This window comes from Ailuropoda melanoleuca, chromosome 10 (genome assembly GCF_002007445.2).
Source record: "Ailuropoda melanoleuca isolate Jingjing chromosome 10, ASM200744v2, whole genome shotgun sequence".
Lineage (NCBI taxonomy): Eukaryota > Metazoa > Chordata > Mammalia > Carnivora > Ursidae > Ailuropoda > Ailuropoda melanoleuca.
In genome coordinates, this window is record NC_048227.1 from 55398346 (window position 1) to 55422712 (window position 24367).

The following is a 24367-nucleotide window of genomic DNA, read 5'->3' on the forward strand; positions in this document are numbered from 1 at the left end:
ATCAAGCCCCATATCGGGATCCCTGCTCAGCTAGGAGCCTGCTTCGCCCTCTCCTCACCCTGCTTGTGCTCTCTCTTTCGCTCTCTCTTTAAAAAAAAAAAAATTTTTTTAAGATTTTATTTATTTATTTAAAAAGGAAAAAAGAAAATACTGGATCACTGAATTATACAGATTTCCAAATGTTAATACATCTTTTCAAAATAGAAGATTCAAAAGTCCCATTCATCACTCACACACACACACACACACACACACACACACACCCCTTATCAGAAAAATCTTTATATATTGGGAAGCTGTCAAGCTCACAGTGCTATCTTTACTTCAGAAATCTGTATCTCCAGCCTAGACCCCTCCACTCAGTTCCACACTTACTTATCCAACTACCTACTTGACATCTCTCTGCTCTTCCAAAGGCCTCTCAAACTCAACATGACAAAAGTGTACTTGGTCTTTCTGCTCAAACCTGGTCCTGTGCCATGTCCCTAAACAGAGAATCACCAGTAGCGACTGGAAGCAGAGATCTTTGAGATGCTCTCTCCCTTACTACATCTGCTCCCACAAATCCATGCCTAAGTCCTCGTGGCTAAGTCCTATTATGATGCGCTGTAGCCACATCTGTCCACAGGAAACCCCCAACTGGACATAGATGGAAACTTTTAGGTCCCACATCACAGGCTTAGGAAAAGGAAAGCTGGGGGTGCCTGGCTGGCTCACTTGGTGGGGCATGTGACTCTTGATCTTGGGGTTGTGAGTTCGAGCCCCACATTGGGTGTACAGATTACTTAAAAATTAAAAAAAAAAATGAGCCACCCAGGTGCCTTATCAATTAAGCATCTGTCTTTGGCTCAGGTCATGATCCCAGGACCCTGAAATCAAGCCCCACATTGGGCTCCCTGCTCAGCGGGGAGTCTGCATCTCCCTCTCCCTCTGTCCCTCTCTCCACTCGTGTGCTGTCTCTCAAATAAATAAATATCTTAACAAAAAATAAAAATAAAAAAGGAAAGGGAAAGCTGCTCCACAGTTAGCAAGAGGTTCAGGGCTCAGCACCTGACTCTAGGTTTAGGTGACATGGCTTATTGAGTGACAGAATTAATTCCTTTTATGGCAGTATGAGATACCCCTTCCATTTGGGTCTGGTCTTGGGGCTGATCAGGACAAGTGTGTTGGGTGCCAAGGACCTGTCTCGAAGGGCCAAGAGATTCACTCTCAAACTCCCATTCTGATTCCTAGGACAGATGATGGAAAAAAATGTAGGTTTCTTCAAGAATAGGAAGACGGTTCCTCTTGCCCACTACAGAATAGATCCAGGGGAGATTTTCTGCCTCCTTCATATGACTCCTTGTATTGTTAAACCACATGAAACTATAAGGGAATGTTCAAATGAGGAGGAATAAAATGTTGAAATCTATGTAGCCCCACAGGGAAACTCGGAAGGCTTTCTATTGCTATCTCCAGTCAACACTGTCTTGCTGCCTCTTGTCATGGCCGAAGGCAGCCAAGATGGCAGGGCTTTGAAATTAAATGGAATTGACCCAAGACCATCCCCTTTGTAAACCAGAGCAATTCCCACAACCTGAGGGTAAATGAACCAATCCCCACCTTTAGGCATGCAGTCAGCACAAATCAGCTAGCTATATGTAAGAGGAATGAAATGAAGATACCCATGTTTTCTAAGTAAGAAATTTATTTGATCAAATGACAGTATATGAAGATATTTTCAACTATAAGGCTCTATTCAGACAAAATGTCAATTGATTATAAAGTAAATGGTATCAATGTCAATGGCACCTAAAAACAGAAAGAACGCGTTTCCTATAAAGGTGTCTGTATAAAGCATTCATAAAATCATCGTGAACTTGAAAACCAGGTTGCAAGTATAACAGATTAACCTATAAATAGTACTGAAAAGCAGGTTTCTGAAATGACACAATATATCGTTACACACAAGGTATCTGGGGCTCCTGTGAGAATCAAAGGAAGGCTGTCTGTGAGGAAATGTGTCATCCCTGGAGCAAAACTGAAGCATGATTACACTGCAGCCTTGAGCTCCCTACACAATAGTCTCTCCTATCAGGTCCTCGGGAATTGGAATTGAATAGGTGGGAATTTCTAATCACTCTCATTGGAAATAATTAGAAAACGAGGTTGGGAAACCAGGGTTGGGAAGAAGGGAAGGAAAATGGAGGCATGGTAAGGTCAGAGGTTTCTGCAAAGTGGCTTTAGAAATGTGCAAAGAGGGGCGCCTGGGTGGCACAGCGGTTAAGCGTCTGCCTTCACGCTCAGGGCGTGATCCCGGCGTTCTGGGATCGAGCCCCACATCAGGCTCCTCTGCTGTGAGCCTGCTTCTTCCTCTCCCACTACCCCCTGCTTGTGTTCCCTCTCTCACTGGCTGTCTCTATCTCTATCGAATAAATAAATAAAATCTTTAAAAAAAAAAAAAAAGAAATGTGCAAAGAAATGGATATAAGGAATACATAACTGAATCTTCGGAGCTGCTCCCTGGAGTCCAGAGGGAGGAGGGCACCGCGCGGCACTCGGACAGTACAGGCTGACCCGCACACCCAAGTGCTTGCTGGGTGCCACCCACACACTGGTGGGAAGATGTTCCCTGGAGGCTGGAGTCATTACCCGGGTGCACCAGGGACAGGCCAGAATGTGTGGGTTACACCAACTTTCCCCAAAGATTTTTTTCCAGCATCCAAGAGGCTCTGCCTTTGGGGCCAGGATAGGACCTGGGGGGCAGGAATCGGCAGTTCCAAGTTATAAAACCAGAAAAGCTTGACATGTGGAAGGAAAACCAGATAGGAAAAAGGGGGTGTCTCCCAGGGCGCACACTATTGGCAGAAAAACACAAAAGTGTCCAATGATGAAAGGGCAACTGAACCATAAGGAGCAGTGAAAAAGATCCCAGAAAGCAACAGTTGGTAACTGACAATTATATAGCACCCATTATTACTAATTTAAGATATATAAACATCGTTGGGTTTCTATCTAATATCTGTGCTATTATTTTATAAATATAAATATGAGGGCTTTCAAAATATTACAAATGACACATACTTCTGGTATAAATGTTACACTCCTGATTCATACAACAGACTTGATGTTACATTTAAACCTAGTAGATTTAGGATTATATATAGAATAATTTTTGCAGATCATTTTCTGAACCTTGGTCACACAGCTAAGTGAACACCAAAATACACAGGAAGCATCTTATTGGTGGCTTTGGCAGCAAACGTGGCTTTTTTTTTTTTTGTCTATGTATTTATGCCTTACACAAAGATACACTTGTTCACTTGTATAAATGAATTCAAAGCATCCACAGGCGATCTTACACTTAAAACTCTTGTGTTCTTATCTGCTTCTTTGCTATCGAGTCTATGTGGGAGGGCTACTCAATGGCTTGCGTCTCCTTTTCTCCGAGCCTCATTGTCTTTCCTTAGAGGTGTGTATTTAAAAATAGTTTCATGTTTCCCATTCAGGCTAAGTGGCTCTTTTAAGATTCCTAAGCTCGAGATGACAATCTTCGTTATGAATGACAGTGACGTGCATGCACGCGCACACACGGGTTTTCATAAAAACAGTAAATGAATTCTGACCATCTAGTTTTAGCAGTGTGCCTTTAAAAAGGCAGAAAATAACCTCTAAAGACACACAGGTGGATCGTGAGAGATGATCCTTCCCACTGCCTCAGCTTGACGAAGTGAGACACACCTGAAGATGGGTCCGGCTGAGAAACCCCAAGCTTCTGTGGGTCCACAGAACATTAGAGACGTGGCCTCAGCAGAATCTAAAATTACTTTCTCTTCAGGGAAGTGCGTCATATCTAATTACTCTACAGAGTGATTCTGTAAATTCTTATGCATGTGGAAACTAAATGGTCTACATGACCTTACTCTGACAGAGGAAAGCAGTACCAGAGCCATTACGTTACAGTTACCACACAGGGGATCGCAGGCACGGCAAGGGAGCTTTCCACGGAATGAATCTTTACAATCTTAAAGCCAAGGCTAAGTCATTCACCTGTGCTTCATTTCCCCCCCAAAATTTATAATTTAGGAAACTGAAGAGGCCACACTAATCGTGAAGTGAGATCAGCCTTTCCACTCTGATGTTAATAAGGCAACTTTGATAAAGATGTTAGGAGCTGGATTTCCAGTCTGTGGAAATTTTCTTAGTGAGTGACCGAGCACGTAAATTTAGCTCAAGTGAAATTATAAGATAATTACCTTAAAAAAATGGATTTAGGAAAGTGAGGTAACCCTCGAGTCATTTATCTACCTTCTCTGACAGAAATCATCTATTGGCAAGATGGGCTGCTTTGGGTTCAGCTTACCTGAAAGTAATTTCACTGGGAACTTTCCTTCACCATTTAATGTAACAGGGGACTGACTCAGGTTGGTTCTAGTGGATGAAATAAAATCAACATGATGTATGATGCAGCACAGTCGATCAACGGGTTTCACCCCATTGAGTGCCAGAGTCACACTGGCCAGTCTGATGGATGATTTCAGCAAGCTTTGCATTTCCCACCAGCCAAATACCACTGTTTCCTGAAACATGATTCCAGTTGAGAAGGGAAATTTACAATCAAGGCCCTCACAGCAACATCTAGGTTGGGTGCCCAAGGCATGGCTTATGGGAAACTGTCTGCCCCTAAAGCTGTGTTCACGTTTGCAACCCTGGCACTGGGTATTCGGCACACATTTTAAGGAGACATCTATGGCCCTGGAGGGACCGTCTGAAACTTCCACAGAATGAAAATACTCTTTCAATCACCTCATTCTAAGACACTTGCTTGGCTACTTTGACTCCCTACCCCAAGGAAAGTGTTCCCCACACCATGATGTGTGGGGACAAGATGGCTCCAAATCACAGATGAGCTGAGTTTTGCTGAAGGTCAAGCTGAGCTCAGAACTGCTTCCATCTGTTATCTTTCCAGCTTTGGTTTCCAGACCCGATTACACACAGCATAATATAAGGGTAATGTGAGCAAAGTCTGATGAGTTTTGCTCATTATCCAGCTCTCTATGGATGCCCAAATAAGTAAGGTGATCTAGAGGAATGTGTCTGGCCTGGGAGAAAAAATAAACACCAGCCAAATCACATCTTTCTTTAAAATCTTCCAGCTAAAAATTCAACTGAACAAGGCCTGAGACTCCCTGCATTTAATGACACCTCAACCTCAATTTCAAACTTGTCCCCTTTGTTAAAACTATCAAATGGACACCCCCATTTGCCACAGTGGAGAAAAAACTGTGAGGAAAATGAACCACAACTCAGGAAAAAAATAAGTGAAAAGGCATTTGCATTGACAGAGTGCTAAGTTAAAACAATAATATATCTAGAAAACACTGTGAAAATTTATATCTCAAAATAGAACTAGGTTTAGTCAGAAGGCTCAGTAAAACAATTTCTTAAAAAGCCGATCAATAAAAAGGAGAGCTAAAATAACCTTCCCATTTTTTGACCCTTCCTCACTTTCCTGCCCTCAGACTATCAGTGCTACAGCAGACCAATCAATAAGCCATGAAGAAGTGCTGGTATTTTTCAGGCTCTCTTCAAGACAATTTCCATCTTGGTCACTTGACCTCTCTCTCTGATCAAGGCAACTGATGGACTTTCAGTGCATTTGGAGACACGGGCTCAAAGACCTCGTCGTCATCTTCCACCCCTTCTTCGATTGGTTTCATCTTGGCAGAGCCCCGCTGGTGTGGGGATGGCACGTCTGTCAAAGACACAGAGAGGAAAACCACTTAATGTCCAGCCTGCCCTGATGTTAACATGATGTATCAACAATAAACTCCAACTGGAAAGTCAGACTCTCTGGGAATCTGTCGCTAGCACCAGGAATGCTATTTCCCTAAATATTGTATTTTCAATTCAGCATTTCAAGAAAACGACAAAGTCAAGAAATGATTCTCAGTCTTGAGAACAGACGTGGAATGGATTCCACTGCACATGCTTGGATGACAGAAGCTTCTCCAACATATGCAGTTTCCAGTGGGTTGCCTTGCCCTAAAATCTGATTAGGACTCAGAATGCATGTTCCTACATTAATATCATACATGGTGACTCGAGTTCCTCAAAAGCTGATTTAATTCCTAATTTCCCTAAGGAAGAGTTCCATCCTAAAGCTATGGAAGCTAACACCATCTGTAGCACCACCTAAAACAGCAAGTTCTTGCCACCACCTGTCCAGCCACTGCCGGGACTGGTGTAGGAGAGGGAGGGATGGGAAGAAGGGAGAAGGGGAGGGAGAGCGGGGTGGGGGGAGGGGGATAGTCCAGGCTCACAGGAAGGAAAAGCCAGGTGAAGAAAATAAAATCCCAAGTAGCAGAGGGAGCAGGAACATCCCTAAAACCTTTTATATCCAAGGAGTCAAGTAATAAAGGACTCGGTCTGTCCCTCCTTTGTTCATGTGTTTGTCACATGCTTATCATCTACCACATAAGGGACACAGTGGTTGATGCAGGAAAAAGCATGGTTTAAAAGTAAGAGTAGAGGGGCGCCTGGGTGGCTCAGTTGTTAAGCGTCTGCCTTCGGCTCAGGGCATGATCCCAGCGGTCTGGGATCGAGCCCCACACCAGGCTCCTCCACTGGAAACCTGCTTCTTCCTCTCCCACTCCCCCTGCTTGTGCTCCCTCTCTCGCTGGCTGTCTCTCTCTCTGTCAAAAAAGTAAATAAAATCTTTTTAAAAAATTAAAAAAAAATAAAAGAGAAGTTACTATAAATAGGTGCATAGACTTTTCAGGTGCTTGATGAACGGCTCCAGGACAGCATAAACACCCCTTCACAAAGTTCCCACACTCAATGTCAGGATTCTTCTGTTGGGGGTCCCTGTCCGCCCCGCCCACAGCGGCGTGGTGCCCTTGCTGCTCTCCAACAGGGCAGAAGGGGATTCCTTCAATTAGTCAATCAGTAAATACTGACCTTACGCTGGACGTAAGGCTGATAATGGAAGAACCATGGGTGAAACCTGACTCTTCAACTACTTGGTATAGAGCAAAGGAGGGTAGTGGGACCCTACTAAGACGCGAAGAAGCACTGCTACAAGAACTTCAGCAAGATCACCTGTTAATCCCTGGCAGGGTGGGCAGGTGACAGCAGACGCAGTGGGCGAGGCGGAGGGGCGGGGCCGGAAGTGCCGCGGGGGGTGGGGGGAGCATACACCGTACTCAAGGCCCCAGGCTCAAAACACAGTTCTTGGGTTTAAAACCCTGCTCTGCTGCTTCCTAGCTGTGTGGTCTGCACTCCATCACTAAGCCTCAGTTTCCATATCTGTAGAAGGGAGATATTCCCAGGGCCGCCTCCTACCGTCGTTCAGGGGATAAAACAAAATAATCGTGTATGGACTCAGCAGGGGGCTGGGCACACAGAAAATGCCACTCCATGTTTATTACGAACTGCACAGTCCCAGTCTTGCTCTAGGGAGATGCCACTCCCAACAGCCACAGCCTCCAACATAAAAAAGAGATGAATTAGACTGGCTTGGACTTTGGTATAGTTGATGTGTTTGCTGTGCCTACATGGAAATTGTTCACTTTCAAACATTTACAGTCAATTAAAATACTGAGTTTCTTGAAAGACAACCATGGACATACACTGCAGAGAATAAGCCTCTATTACAATGATCCAGGAACACAGTTCTGTCACGGAGCACAGCATGGCAGGAGCGCCCAGGCCAGTCTTTTGACCCTTTTCTTGCAGGCGACAACACAACCACCAACCACAACCTCCAATTTGCAGGTTTACTCAACTGGAGATGAATACTACCGGTGTGAACTTGGGCACGTTACTTCCCTTCTCCCTGCCTCAGTGACCCTATCTGTAAAATAGGAATAATGCTATTATCTACTTCCTATGGTTGTTAAGAGGACTAAGGGGCTTACTATTTGTATAGTTCTTACATCAGTGCCTGGGATGCCACAGTCATTTTGTCAGTTTGTAAGTTAATACAATGAGTTATTAATACGGTCTTTGGAGAGCAATGGCCTACGTAATTAGAAAATTTGTTAAAATTCATTATCGCCAGTAGGAATGGCAAATAAAAACAAGCGGGTCTTGTACTTGAATCGGGGTTTGTGTTTCTCAATCGAAACAGTCCCACATGCAGAGAAATTGTCTTTAAAGAATAGCCGTGGCTTCCGTCGTATGTGTAGCCTCCAGTATGGCTGAGCCTCATAAAACATTGCTCAGACTGAGCATTTGCAATCAGATAAAAACTCTCCGGACAAACAGCAAGATGGCATGTCTAAGAGCATTAAACCCAATCAGTAAGGTAGAGCATTTAGACGTGATTGTATCACACACACAACAGAAACACACCCCGTTTACTTTGGGGAAGTTGGACTCATTGCTCTGGGTTTGAGCCCATCTATCAGAGCAGGGGAGACATTCTATAGGACCTCGAGGCTACCGTCTACATCGGGGCCAAATGTTCTCTGCCCTCTCAGCTCCATCACCAATAGGTGCATTTTCCCACTGAGAGAGAATGAAGAGAGGACCCAGACAACTGGAAATGATGTGGTGAAAACCTTCCAAGGACTTTCAACTTCTCCGTGAAAGAATTTGTTCAGTCCCCACTACATTTGCCGGAGCCAAGGAAGAGCTGTGGTGCTTATAACATAGCATTAAAAAGACAGTAGTCGGGAGTCATCCAGAGTCCTGGGGTGACACCCAGGGGTGTCCAAGTCTGGCCTCCTTCCCCTTCCAATCCAAGCTCTGGCAAATTCACTGCTCCCCAAATCCAACTCATTCCTTTCCCTCTTCTCCTGCTTTTCTCCACACCTGGAGTGGCCTCTCCACTCCCATCCCTACCTAGCAAATTCCTATCCATTCCTCAGGGTCAAGGTCAAACCCCACCTTCTTCACCTGGAGTCTTCCATAATTCCTTATGTGGGGAGATTCTGTTCCCTAGACTCCAACAGCCCTTCCACATTCTGTAGTTCATTGTGATCACAAGTACGTGCCTCTGTCCCTGACTGGAAATCCGGCATCTTGAGGGCTGTAAGAACATCCTCTTCATCCTGCAGAAGTAGCCCTCACCTAGCCAGGTCCTTGATAATTACTTAGTATCTGAAAATAATTACTGAGTACATGAAACTCCACAAGAGGCCTTCAGAAGGCTGAGCCTGAGGACAAGGGAAAGACGCACAGCCATCACCTTTAATCTCGGGTGGGTCAATTCCCCACCATACCAGTGGGGAAGCACCTGTATTTCTCAAGGGCAGGCGGTCTCAGGTTACAGTAAAACCTCACAATGAAAAGGGACTGTTATTACTATATTCTGTGTCATGTTTCCTGGGGAAATCATTGTCATATAATTGACTCACCAGTGCTTATAGCATGCGCTTATAGCATAGGGTATAGTGGTGCTTATAGCAAGGGCAAGAGCGCCGTCCCCTCACTTAAACATCTGTATCACCACCTGCCACCTGCCATCATCCAATCAGCAAAAAGTGCCCGTGAGTGATGACAAGGCACTAGAGGCTGGGTTAAATGTTAGGGAAATAAAATGAATCGGACAGAGTCTCTGACTCGATCTTATTTCGTTTCTCAAGAACTCAATGCACTTTTCAGAGCAATTCATGCTTACCACATCCATACTATCTCTCTACTTTATACTCAGAAGCTAAAGCAAAGACAACCTGGAGAGCCTGTGAAAGGAACGTGAGTGGGGGGGGCTGCTGTACAGGGATCCTTCCTCACTGGGAAGTGGACCACCTCGGCAGGGTCACATTCTGGCAGGAGAAACTGCTGGCCCTAACAGTCCAGCAAGATTGCATGTTCCTGCGAATGTTCTTTTCACAGGATACTAGATTTTCTCTCATTTCATGCTTCGTGGCTGGGTAAAAGTACACAGGCCCCCTGGTCCCAGTTCTCACAGCAGCGCCTTACTGCCCTTCCTCCCCCTGTCAGATGCACTAGAAGGAAAGGAACCCGGCCTGCCTGGTAACCACTGGAAGCTCCCCGGTGGCAGCTGGCTGCCTGACTCCTCCACAGGAATCTGGGTCACAGAGAGTGCCCACACTTTGTCCCAACCTTAGTTGGCCTGGGCCTCCTGAACCACTGAAGGCCAAGGGTGATAGTCACCTGGTCTACCTGAGGATCGGTCACTGTCTGGCCAGGAAAAAGCCAGGCTCTGAGGAGCCAAGAGCTCACTTGCCCTAGACCTGATGCTCTCCAACCTCGATGAGACACCTGCTGGTTCGGTGGAAAGACAGTCACCATCACTATGCTGCCAGAAATCACTCCTTTGTCCACTAATATATCTAAGGCCAATGTGGAGTGTGTACAACGACAAAAACCCCAAAAACTATAAAAAAGAGGAGAGAATATTCTGCTTCAAGGGAACTATCTTACATTTCCCGAGTTGAACATTAATAAATTCTTTCTACAAGTTTGCCTGGTTTTTCATTAATTTTATGCACCGATGCATCATCAGAAATTTGCCCAGAAGGCCCAAATCTACCTAGATGTAAGAGCTAGAGGAGGGGAGAGGGGAAGAAATTAAGCTTATCTTTAGTTAAGTGCTTTTCAAATTACTTTTGTCCCTCAAGGTCATTACTATGAGGTACATGACCTCCGCATAATGCTTTACTTTTCATTTATTCCAAATTCTAAGCAGGCACATAATTCCATATCCATAAATTATCCAGAAAGCTGATTTCTATCCTTCCTCTATTAAAACCAGTTTTACAGTTAGGAAACAGAAGTGGTGAACTATATCCTTTGGTATTTTTTATAATTAAGAGATAATTAGCAGTATGTTTTGCTATCAGCTATAATCCTCTTCTACTTGGCTCTGGGTGCCAATTAACACAGTTTATTATAAAAGTACGTAAAACAAATAGTGTCAGACTGAACTGCAGTCCAGATTTATCAGGTGTGAAATTGTTAAAACAGTTAATGTCAAGAGTTGCTGTTGCTGGGGGATGTTTCATTTTTTTTTTTTTAAAGATTTTATTTATTTATTTGACAGAGATAGAGACAGCCAGAGAGAGAGGGAACACAAGCAGGGGGAGTGGGAGAGGAAGAAGCAGGCTCATAGCAGAGGAGCCTGATGTGGGGCTCGATCCCATAACGCCGGGATCACGCCCTGAGCCGAAGGCAGATGCTTAACCACTGTGCCACCCAGGCGCCCCAGGGGGGATGTTTCATATTACACCAAGTGGCAAAAAAAACCTTCCATCAGAGAGACTTCTACGCCCCTTCCACAGATACCAACGCACCAGGAAGGCACAGTCGGGGGAGCAGAACTTCCTCTGAGTTTACGCCACATTCGGTGTGTTCAGCTGAGAGAGGACAGCAATCCCGAGGGGCAGACAGAAAAACTCAAACTCAAAAATACGAGCTTTGAGCACATGCAGAAGACAGAGGCGTAGCAGTAAGAGTCCTGAACCAAACAGTGGGTCCTCCCACTCCTGTCACATCACAGGGGGTGACAACACTGTGGACGCCCACCAGAAGATGTGGATCTGGGAAGTCGAGTCTCTCCTCAGCAGCCCTGTTCAGAGCTCCTCGCCGAGGAGCAGACGAGTCCGTTCGGTGGCCCACTGTGCATCCTGCAGGTTGCTGCCTGGCTGTGCAAGCAAGTTACGGGCCTCCGTGAGGACACGCTTAGCCTGCCCCACCAGACCCTTTCCTGTCTTCCTAAGGTCCCCAGTCAAAGAACCACAGGAAGCCTTTTTTTACATGCAGACCAGGGAGCTCTTACCTAACAGTCAAAATTCTAGTATCCGCAGTAGTGAAAAATTCGCTGAGAACTTCCCTTTGATAGAATTCTGTCCTTATTAAGCTTATTTTATTTCAGTGTGCTTCTAATTACATGAGCGCATGAGGGCCTGAGGGCGTCTCTTAGCAAGTCAAAGTAAACAGACGTGTTTGTTGTGCTTAAATCCAGAGTGAAGGTCACACCTGTTCCAGAGAATGAATAAGCGATCTTGGGTTTGGTCTCCAAATAAATAGAATATCACGATATGAACTTTGTCAAGTGACTTTTCCCTCTGCCTAAGATACACACTTTTTATAAAGGGGGAACTATCTAATATAATGTTATACGATTTTTTCCCCTTTATTCCGTTAACTTTGATGACATTTCCCTCATTCCTTTCAAAGTGTTCTTATTTTTATTATGTTTAACCATCTGGCCAAATGCTTTAGCAAGTAATTAAAAACCTTACAAAGGGTTTAGAATTTTAATTAGATTATACAATTTTTGATGAATGGGGATAGGGAAGGATTTAATGGCTTCGTTGCTAGAGAGGATTTTCATCCCGTTTCCTGCCTTGCCTATGTATATCCCAAAATTTTTTTTGAAATTCAAGAGATTGAGTTTGGATTGAAACTTTCTGAAAAATAATCATGAAGGGTAGGGATAGCTTTTATCCTTAATTTCCCTTAGAGAAACTAAGGCACCAGCATTGAGGGACTCAACCAAAGAAATGTATAAATTATGGCAAATAGAGAGGTTGGAGGAGGTTAGTGGTTCCCATGAGGAGGTTTTCTCTAGCCCAACAGGTCATTTCCAGATCAACTGCTAACTACTCACACGGGTGGTCAGAGTGTTGAGCTGCCCTGCCATAGGTGTGAGCCGCCAAGGAACAGTGGAAGTCCCGCAGCCCCTTCCTGCCCACAAGGAGAGAGCTGTAACATCATGGGGATGGTGAATAAACTCAGGCAAACGGGGAAAGCAGTTCCAGGATGGCAGCTGTGCACCAACCCAGGCAACAACTAGTCCAGGATAAGATAGGAGACTGGAAGGTTCTGGGAGGAAGGTCTCTGAGAAAAAAGGGACACAGAATTGATGTACTGAGAGAGTACAGATATAAGAAAAAAAGAGTAAAGATGAGGGGAAAGAAAGGAAACTAGAAATATCTATAAAGAAAAATCAGTATGAAAAGGCATCGTTCAAATATGAAACAACTGCTCCAAGACATTAAGAAGAAACTAACTGGATTTCCATCAAAAGGCAGAATGAATAAGAAGCTACAAGATACTAGGGTCATGGTGAATAAAATGGCTCCCAAAGCAAGACAATTACAAACCTCCAGGGGAAGAAAAGTAAAGTCAAGTATGAAGTAAACTGTGGCATGATTTTTATGTTGTATGTGAAAGGAGAAGCCATTTGAACTTGATATTAGAAACAGTCTCCTCTGAACAGAGCAGGAATCATGATGTTGTAACCAAAAAGAAAGAAATGTAGTCACAGTCCACTATTCGGTTCTGAATAAAGCATAATAATGTCAACATTGTTTATTTGCTTAAACTTCTTGAAAAAAATCATAGAGAAAAGCAAGGAAGACCTAATTGTTTTTACAAAAAAGAACAGACTACTTAATACCACCGAATTGTACACTTAGATATGGTTAAGATGGTAAATTTGATGTTATATGTATTTTATGAAAATAAAAAAATTTTGAAAAAAGATAACAATATACTTGTTATCCATCTTGATTGTTTAAGAGTTAAGGAGGAGACCCACAACGATGTAAAGGTAGAAGGGGAAAGAATAAGAAAGGATAGAGAGGCTAATGTCCTCACCTTTAAAAATGCTGCAGAGAGAAAACAAAATGGAGATTTAAGTGTATTATTTAATGCTACAAAGGTAAATAATAAAAGAATAAAAAACTAGAGATATCACCCAATTGAGCAGAAGGGGGAAGGGAAGTGAAAAGTGAGCTAAGTTAGGTTAGTAGATAAATGATAAGTGGATAAATCAATAAATTATAGGACATTATTTAGCATTCTGGACAAAAATTGTTCCGATGTGATTGCTTCTAGCTAACAATTAGGTTGGAGGGGGTTAGTTCTTCTCATTTAAATTTTTTTTTTTTTTTACTATTTGTTATCTGTGTGTGTATATTTAACTTGTTAACTTTTTGAAGTATTTTTATTCATTTATTTATGAGAGAGAGAGAGCAAACGAGCAGGGGGCGAGGGGCAGAGAGAGAAGCAGGCTCCGTGATGAGCAGGGAACCCAATGCGGGGCTCGATCCCAGGACCCTATGATCATGACCTGAGCTGAAGGCAGACAGATGCTTAGCTGACTGAGCCACCCAGGCGCCCCTTAACTTGTTAATTTTTAAATTTGTTATTAAAGTTTAAAAATGTGTAACTGTGGGGACGCCTGGGTGGCTCAGTTGGCTAAGCATCTGCCTTTGGCTCAGGTCATGATCCCAGGATCCTGGGATAAATAAAATAAAAAAATGCGTAACTGTATAAAATCCCTTTACTATCATTTTACAGAGAAAACACTGTGAGGATAGAGGCCAGTGAATGGATTGGTGAGGACAGGAGTTCTGGAGACAGAGAGCACAGTCCCTACTGGCTGGGGGACCAAGGACTAGAGGAAATAAATGTCATATTTCTCAACCTTAAAAGGGTAAAACACCACACCAACCTGACTGGGTGGGTGTTAAGATTAAATGAGAACACATATGAACATGGTCAGGATGTGTCAGCTGCGACAGCAGGGGCTGAACATCCCTAAACAAATTCACACTCCCAAATGGATATGGATATCCATAGGGTAAAAAGCAAAACAAGAACTTATAACAAATTCAACACTTCTTTGTTTCAGAGCTAATCCAGTGGCCTTGACCCCATTACTTAGCCTCCCTAAGCTATTCCTTACTTATGTACAAAGTGGGGGCACTGCTTTTCTCTCTAGGTCTTGCTGGGTCAGAACTGTCCCAGTACCCCTGCTGCCTGACCACACCTTCTCTCTACTTCACCATGTCATTCATGTAAAGCTTGCCGTTTATTTGTCTGTAGCTTTTCGTAGAGCGACTAGAAAACAAATTGAGTTGCACAGGTTATTTCATGAAACCAGCCTTGAAACTGAGAATGCTGTATTGGTTTTTTGTATCTTTCCAGGTAAATAAATGGGTAAGATAGCTGAGAGAAACTCTTGCTGTCAGAGATGCCGCTAGTCTTTGCAAAGAATACTAACTAGATGTAAGCTAACTTAAAGTATGACTAGGTCACAGGGAATCAGGAGATGGTCCAGAACGCCGTCTTGACATTAATAACAAAAAACATCTGAAAAGATTGTTTCCTCAGAGAAAACCTCTTTTTAAATATCTCATAGTGTCTTTAAAAATCATATATTTTAATTATAATTTCTGAAAAAAATACGTGGTTTAAACTAACAAAAGCTTAAAAAGACAAGTTCCAGCAGAATGCATTACCTATCACGCCTCGGGATTTAAAAAGCAAACAAACCACACAATAGGTTATTTAACCCCAATTAGCTAAAATAAAGTTCTACAACTTTTAAGGAAACAGAATATGGTCTTCCGTTGCCATGACGACGCCCGTGCCCGGCACCGCTTGTCAGGGATGCCCCTGCCAGGTCCGATCAATCTGTATGCGTGTGTGTTTGTACATCACACGTAGGAGCTCAGACTCGAGGGGAGATCGGCAAGGCAGCCTGACGAGCACCTCGGGGCCACAGCGGAGAGGAGAGAGCTCACAGCCACACGAGGGCAGGCAATCCTTCCCACAGGCCCTGCACTGCTCGTCCTTTCTGGTCCTTCTGCCTCACAGTCACACTTCCAAACATGAAACAAATAAATGAAGCCCCAGGAAAGTGAAAAGGAGTTAAGTGGATTATGGGCTACTGACTAAATAGGAAGGAAGCAATTTTTCTCGGACTATCTCATTACTTTACTTTCTTGTCTTCAAACGATAATTTGACATGGAATAGAGTCTGCGCGGCAAAGAGTAGAGCGCAACATGTGATATACGCAAAGATAGGGCACAACGTAAGAAATGGGATCAGCAGCAATTTCTTTTCGTGCCTTACCCAGAATCTCCGCAAGCTTGTAATCTACCCACCGGTAAATGGGAAATGTGAGCAACCACCCTGGGGCTGCACGCAGCGAAATTCCACTGTAGGGAGGGACTCCTCCTCTACTCCTCCTGTGGCTCAGGGGCCAGCCACACCAGCACCCCCCGGGCACTCGTTAAACCCAGGCCCCACCCCAGTCTTCTGCATCAGAATTTGTAATAAAATCTCCCTGTGATCCATATTCACAATTACATTTAAGAATCAAGGTTCGATAGGGCAAACAAAACAAAAATGCAGAAACAGAGAGAGAGAGAGACATGGGAGGGAGGCCCAGAGAGTCAGAGACTTTTCAACCAAATGAAATGGGTACATGCTGATCCTGATTTGAAAAATAATTAAGGGAAATGTTGATATGGATTTTAATATTTAAATCTATATTTGAGTTGATGACTAGAATGAATAATGTAAAAGTTGTTTAATTAGGAAAATATATAAAATAAATAAAATTTTTATAGAGTAGCATTGCTTGTAATTCTGGAAGGACATATGAGGCGAAGTGAAAGCTAACCAAACACTAAATGAATGGAGGACATTACCGGGTAATTTAAATGTTCCTTTGTAGAACCCCCACCCCCAATAAGTAAGGCAAAATTTCTCATTGAAATGGAAATCAACGGGTCTGTGCAAACCTATTTTCAGCACTGCTTGGTCATAATGAAGGAATGGGGGGGCGGTGGTAGGTTTCCCCAGTGAGGTAGGCTGTAGGAGAAAGAAGTGATTTGGGGGTAAGCACTGCCTTCTCACTGAGTACAGGCAGACTTATCTGCCGAAGGGTAAATAATAGTGAATGTGCCTTGGGGCCAGAGTTGTCAGGTGTAAGTGCAGGAATGGGTGTGAAAGTGACAGAAAGCACCAGTCAAATATTATATGCATTTTTTTTTGTCTTTTCTTTTTAAAACAGAGAGGCAATATGGTCAAACAGCCTGGATCAGACAGGACTCCTAGCTTTGTATCCCACAGCCCCTACCTGTGCAACTGCAACAAGTGAATAAGCATCCATATTCCTAATTTTCTCAGGTGTAAAATGAAGTAATACTAAGGTAGATCCATGTTATTGTCAAAATAGTTGCTTTCCCTCTCTCCTCAGGCCCCTTCCTGCTCAACCCTGCAGGAGGATTAAAGATCCACAGGCTGATGGTGGTTCTGGCCAAGTGACTCCTCGGATCCAGTGCACGGGAGAGGAAATGGCACACACTACTACAACTACTTCTTCTTTTTAATGATTTTATTTATTTATTTATTTATTTATTTATTTATTTATTTATTTATTTGACAGAGCAAAAGAGCATGAGTGGGGGAGGGAAGGGCAAAGAGAGAGGGAGAAGCAGGCTCCCCACTGAGCAGGGAGCCCAACTCAGGGCTGGATCCCAGGACCCTGGGATCATGACCTGAGCCCAAGGCAGACGCTTAACTAACTGAGCCTCCCAGGTGTCCCGCATGTGCTGCTTCTAAGTGGGAGCTTTCAGAGCCATTGCACGATTCTGCCATCACTGTCTTTCCTCTGCCCTGAGTGGCAGCTATCCAGCTAGCCGCTGCTCTTTGGCATCCCAGACTGAGGAGGACATGGGCCAGGAGTAGCACTGGTGTGCACATGCATGAGAAAGCAGCCTCTGCATCACAGCCAGAGATCCGGGAGACTGTTAGTGCTGTGCCATCTAGCAAAAACCAGTATACCTCTCTGTGCAGGATTACAGTAAAGACTACATGTGATCATGTCCAGAGTTCCTGCAAAATAATAGCTACTACTGTCCACAGCGTTTGTTCCCTTCTCTCCTTAGAATTCATGAAGGTGCCTCCACTGCTGAGAGGAACCGCCATAGTTGCCCCCCTGTGCCCATCAGAAACCCAGAATGATAAGAGCTCGCTTGTCTGAGGGACTTCACATTTACTAAGACCTACCACATGCTCCACAAGTGGTAAATTTTGTTATTTCAGCCTAAGTCTTACGAGATTGGTCCTGTATTCTGTTTTACAAGAAACATCCTCGGTAATATGAGAAAGTAGAAAGCATATTGATGGGTCTGGCAAACAAAACACAACAAACAAAAAGCCCAGACTTCAGTTCTGAGCTAAAACCAGAACTAACTAGTTTTTGACGAATCACGTGCTCGGATGAATTAAATAATTCACAGTATCATTGTGGTGCTCAAGGACCAAAGTCTTTCATTAAACTGCAGGAAGTGAAGCCAAGAAACTCAGAACAGGGATTAGTCAAAGGGAATTAGGTATGAGCAGGGCTCTGTTATGCAATTCACACACACACACACACACACACACACACACACACACTCAAACCCACACTTATTAGTTCCACAACTAATAATCATTAGTGCAACATTTGAACCCAGGTCTGTATGCACAACATGGCAATATAGGTTTCTGGTGGCACAAACAGTACAAATGTTAATCTTGAAAATGTGTTTTTATTCTATTTAAACAACATACTCTAGATAAACTTTTTTTTCCTAAAATATTATTTTACTCCCCAACGATTTAACTTATACAAGAAAATACTATAGAAAAACAAAAACTTATTATTATTGTTTAATTCCCTTTCTGCTGACCTTTCTTAGCATAGTAATCACTCTACATGCAATTAAGAAGGGTCCACTTGAAAATGCTTATTAACCACCAAACTGTTTCAACAAGGCAGATAATGCATTTGATATGCTAGCAAATTGCAGAGTTTGGTCAGCCTCAGTCAGTACTTTCAAAAGTTACGTCAGAATAAGATACAACCATCCCCCATTTCTCATTTGTGTTACTCCTGAAATCTCCTTTGGGTCCACATTTCTATGCCTAGACTTTGTTTTGGAAGTTTATGCCGAGTACATGGCTTTGCCAATTCCAACCTCTCTACAATATGTGATACTTAACCTCCTTAATCCGATTTATCTAAAGCATCCGAAGTTACAAGATCATTTGCATAAACATTTAGGATTGCTGAATGTGTACCTGTATGTCCTTAAAAGTTACTTCGGATTAACACACAATTGGATACATTAATAGTTTTTTATTTTCTGCAATGGGAGAATTTGTCTGATTTTTTGCTACTTCAAATGAATTGTTCCAAGTTCGTCTTATACTATCATTCTTGGAATAATTCTTAAAATAATTTAGTTTCTCTCATTTTACTTACTAATCTTCAACATCTGTGTCTTAAAATGTTCCTTACTTAAAATGTTTTAAAATGATCTAACCTATAGGACAATCTTGGAAAACTTGCCTCTAGAGGTGTGTGTGTGTGTGTGTGTGTGTGTGTGTGTGTGTGTGTGAGAATGAGGTAACTCACAAGGGTGTTAGGTGTTGGGTGGTCTCCTTCATCCTCAGGATCATTCCGTTACCTGGTCATCTGTTAACTCTTGGGGCTCACACTGAGATACCAGTCAGCAGTAAAACACCCAGCAGTTGTTTCTCATCATCTTCTTTTTTACCAAAAATTTATTTACCAGTTTTATTTCCGATTGATATTCAGGTTTGTCCCAGAATTTTACAACTGTAGAAAAATGCTGGAATGAATACCACTTAATGTGGTATCATTTGCCGTAGAGCATATATAGGGTAAATCTCTAGCAGTGTCATTTCTGTGTCAAAAGGTGTGTACATTAAATTTTAATAGGCATGTCACATTTCCATAGAGGCTGTACACCTATCGTCTCCAGACAGTCAAGAATTCCTGCTTCCTGGCTGCTTTACCACCACAGTGTGCTATCAATCTGTTTAATTTTGCCAATAACATCTCCACCGATAAAAGGGATTATTTTGTGTGTATCTATTTATTTATTTATATGCATTGCTGGGTCTAGGCTTTCACTTGAACGAAAATCATGAAAACAATGAAGCCGAATATCCAGCAAACCATACGGACTCTTTCACACTATCCCAGTGGACCAGTATTTAAGAAGACTACGTGGCAAAACAAGCCAACAATTTCTGAAATTTGAAATAAGGACTAAGAGCTCTCATGTTGGATTTTGGCTCAGGTGCAACATGGAAAAGGAAGAGCAAGAAAAAAAGTATTACTTTTGTTGACCCTTTAGGTTGCCAAATTGTTCCTTGCAAAGCTATTTTTCTGATCATGGTTGTCATTTGTCTATTTCCAATGACATCCAGCAGAATCCTGGAGGGTTCTCAGGTCGGGATAACTTACGGAGAGAGGACATGCTGGCGGTGCCCCGAAGAAACTGGTGTAAGCCATCGTCGCTGTCACTGGAGCTGGCGATACTGTTCCTCATTTCCAGCATGGAGATCTGTGTGCACAGGCTGAGTTGGTGTTCCAGCTTTTTGGCCTTCTGCAAAGCAAAGGTTTAAGGTTTCTGAGATCTATGAGACTTATGTCATATATTCCCTGTAAATAGCACTTATTTTTTCCTTGAAATAAAAAACTACCAGGTACATAGTAAGTGGCCAAAAAATGTCAGCTGTAACTTTTATTACAAGCTATCACTACACATACGTTACAAAAATTTAATATACTCGGTAGCTTATTTATTAATTTGAAAAAATAATAAGCACCACCCTGATTTGATAAAGGGCCTAGACAAGAGGACTTTAGAGAGCATCCACCCATATGCATAGTTCCTGGAGAACAGCACTTACCACAGAAACAATGCTCTGCAATTTCTCTTCTGTCATCATTTTAATTTCCTTCTAAGCAAATGTGGGGAAATGAAGATCACATTGCCAACTGGAGAGGATCCATACAGCTCGGAAATTCCTAACTGAATTGCCACAGGCTCCCTCCTCTCCCTCCCTTGTCACTTACGGGCTTTCTGGAAGGGGGCTTGACCAGAAGGATGTCCAAAACTGGAGGACACCAGCATTAAAATGCCAACTTCTGCTCACTGGAGTTTGCCAGTGCTTCTCAGTCTGCAGCCTCCCTGCTACCCCCTGCCTTCCTGGCCTCCCCTACCCCATCCCTCCCTCCAACTCGTGTACCGTCCTCCTTAGATTGATTAAAAGACTCTACAAGAGATCAGTACCACATCACCACAAATGGAGGTCCCTGAGATTTAGAGACACCTCATGAGGCAATGACAAATATAATAATTATAAAATCTTTCCACGCTCTTGAGAAATGATCCCCTTGGAGGATCTCTAAATTACAAATATCTCCACTTTACTTAACATACGATGACTTAATGAAAATTCAGAAAAATATGTACTGCATAAGTGAGATATACCTCACTATACATATGTGTTTAACAAAATAAACACACTCAGAAAAAACACTTACTTTATCATTTAAGGTGGGATCATTCAATGAGTAAAGCTTATTTGTAATGTCTTTTCCTATAAGATACCGAAATATTTCATATAGAAATGGTTCTGATTCCAGAAAGTAAGTTAATCTTTCTCTTGACCAGCATAAAAATCTGCAGTTATCATCTGCAATGATGGTGACCTGCCCGAGAAACAGACATAGAAAGAAAAAAGTATATCTATGCATATGAATTATGACTATGATAATTTTGGGGAAAGGAAGAATAGAATAATTTAGTGGATATTATTATAGCAATGATTTGTCATATTAAATTAAAGCAAGATCTATACACACAAGCTTCTACAGCTATTATAAAATCACATTTAAAATCATGTTTAAAACCAAGAAATCTGGGGCGCCTGGGTGGCACAGCGGTTGGGCGTCTGCCTTCGGCTCAGGGCGTGATCCCAGCGTTATGGTATCGAGCCCCACATCAGGCTCCTCTGCTATGAGCCTGCTTCTTCCTCTCCCACTCCCCTGCTTGTGTTCCCTCTCTCGCTGGCTGTCTCTATCTCTGTCGAATAAATAAATAAAATCTTAAAAAAAAAAAAAACAAACCAAGAAATCTGCAGACTAAAAGCAAATTCTCCAAGTTTTGTTGTTGTTCCGTTTTGTGAGGTCTGGTGCTATAGATTGTACTAGACCAATGTTCCAATTCGATTATGGTTGAATATGTCTTTACACCCTGATGATTACAACAGAGGTTTAAGAATATGATTCAGGCAAAAGAATTGAGGTAAGATCCCCGAGGCAAGTTACAGATGAAAGACCTGCCTCACCCACCTTACAAACACATCCTGGAGAAGGAGAAAACGGACTCATGCGAACTGGTTATAGAATGCAGGCTGTTAACTGAGGGATATGGCCAGTGAGGGTTCTCATCTGGGTCCTTTTGTCATAGGTATTTCTTTCTTTTTTTTTTTTTTNGTTATAGGTTTTTTTTTTTTTTTTTTTTTTTTTAAAGTCCAAGTTCTTTTTTTTTTTTTAAAGACTTTATTTATGTGACAGAGAGACAGCCAGCGAGAGAGGGAACACAAGCAGAGGAACAGGAGAGGAAGAAGCGGGCTCCTCCGAGCTAATGTGGGACTCGATCCCGGAACGCCGGGATCACGCCCTGAGCCGAAGGCAGACGCTTAACGACTACGCTACCCAGGCGCCCCTGTCATAGGTTTTTCTTGAGTGTGACTTTTCAAGACTAACTCCAGGGTACTGGGGATTCACACAGAGATACCCCAGGTAGCTCAGAATTGAGAGACCATATCTTTACCTTGAACACCGTTCCACAGGAAAATGGAAAACCCTATCATTACACTGCACAGAGCTCAAGATTCTTCAAATAAATCCCTTCTCCAGAGTGAGGGGTTATGCCCTACAGCTCAGTGTCAGGAAGCCCTTCCTCCTATGGAGGTCCCCGTCATCAGTGAGTACTCCTCCTCTGGGCTCCAGGTGGCACTCAAATCACAGAACCCACACTCATCTGGGGACACATCTGCTCCACCAGGCACTCTGATGGCAGGGACTATGCATCTTCATGTCTGAATGCTCAGCTTGCCACACAGAGTGGTGCTCAGCATACATTTGTTATATGAAAGAATAACAAATGAACACAAGTACTGTTGAAGGCAAACTCCATGTTTATATCCTCCACATTAAACCCAATGCTGGTCCAAGTAAATTCATAAAGGGTTGAATTAACATGGAATCGTTATCTAAGCCTCAGAGCAAATATTTCCAAAGGCACTCTTTCCCTTTGGTTTGTCACAAGATTAAACATAGTCTTGATGATGAGGGGGTATTTATGTCTACTAAAAGAGAAAATGGAAAACCCAGCTTCTCAACTAATATCAATAGCTGAAATGTGACCTTTAGCAAATTACAGGGTTTGGCTACTTTAAAAAGTGGGTCAGCATTCCTGGAAAAAAAAGTTTGCACTTCTTTATTATATTAAGAGTAGGAATCTCCAAAACCAAACACATTTGGATTCAAGACATGCAACACCAGCTCTATGACACCATATAAAACTAAATTCTACTCATTCTTTCAACATATATTATGTACTTATTTTTTGCTAGATACTGTTAAAGGCACTAATATTACAATGTGAACACAGAAGCCAAGAGCCTTGCCCTGGGAAGCTTACATTCTAGTGAAGGAGGCTGATAATAAATAAAGAAATATGATACCCTTGGTGGCAATAAGTGTTTCGACAAATATAGAACAGGGACAAGGGCAGAGAATCTCCAGGGAATGACACTTACACATACTACCATTCACTTCATATATGTATTGCACTTTTAAACATTCAGGTGTTTTTACATCTGTAAGTAAGTGCCTCAAAATTGCCTTTCAGATAAGGCAAGTAATCCTCCTCCTCATTTTTCAAATGCCAAATGACCAAAACCAAAAAACTTTTTCATGAACACATGTTGATTAGTGGTGGAGTGAGTACTTCTGACCTCCAGCCCAGACATAGTTTCCTGCCAGGCCAAACCCTACCCAATGTGTCCAATATTCAGCAACACAATCACATTGAAAGTAATTCAGCTAAGTGACCACAAGGTCAGCTCAGAGTCTATCAAGAGTCCCTCATATAAAGAACAGCTGAACACAATGTCATGAAGCCTACATTCTAGCGGAGGAAGCTGGTAGTAAGCCATCTGACCCCAACCCCTGCAAAAAAATTTTTTTAGGAAGAGAAGTATAGTCAAGCCAGTATTGAGGAGTTCCCAGAAACACTAAGAAATGGGTAAATAAACACAGGCAACTGAATAATATTCCACAGGAGCAATTCGAGAAAGCTGAGCACGGGTACTCACTATAGCACAGCCCTGTAACCAAGCACTGAAGAAAGGGTCAGGGGTGGGAGGTGCCTTCGTTTGGTAAAGAGGTCATCCATGCACATATAAGTCATGTGCAATGGGGAAAGAAATGAAAAGAGGAGCTGGAAGTCATCCAGGAGAAGAAAAAGGAATTGCACCTAGATGACATATAATACATTTAACTTCTTTTCAGCCATTCCAATAACCTCAAGTTTCCACAGAGGAAATAATACTTCTGATACTATCATTTGCTTAGCAAATACTTTTCTTATTGACGGTTGAAAAAGACTTTAAATGTGTTTAAATTATTATTAAATTTAGATTTAACAACATTATTCAAGTAATAAGCTATACCTACAGTATGTACGAGTAACTTGCAAGTCCATAAGTGCAGGCCTTTGATTGGAAGTGTGTAGTAGCCTA

General features: G+C 42.6%; 1 protein-coding gene across 2 annotated transcripts in view; it reads right to left on the reverse strand.

Moving 5' to 3' along the window:
- Window positions 1–1680: 1680 nt before the first annotated feature.
- Window positions 1681–24367, reverse strand: part of BVES (blood vessel epicardial substance) — a 39956-nt gene continuing 17269 nt past the window's right edge. Inside the window, exons 6-8 of one of the 2 annotated variants that reach the window (XM_002917044.4) lie at window positions 21099–21266; window positions 20013–20154; window positions 1681–5734 (exon numbers count right to left, since the gene is read on the reverse strand). In XM_002917044.4, the coding sequence (XP_002917090.1) occupies window positions 5610–5734; window positions 20013–20154; window positions 21099–21266 (435 nt within the window). In that variant the 3' untranslated portion in view covers window positions 1681–5609. The remainder of the gene's footprint in view (window positions 5735–20012; window positions 20155–21098; window positions 21267–24367) is intronic. The other variant, XM_034670907.1, reaches the window with a different exon arrangement.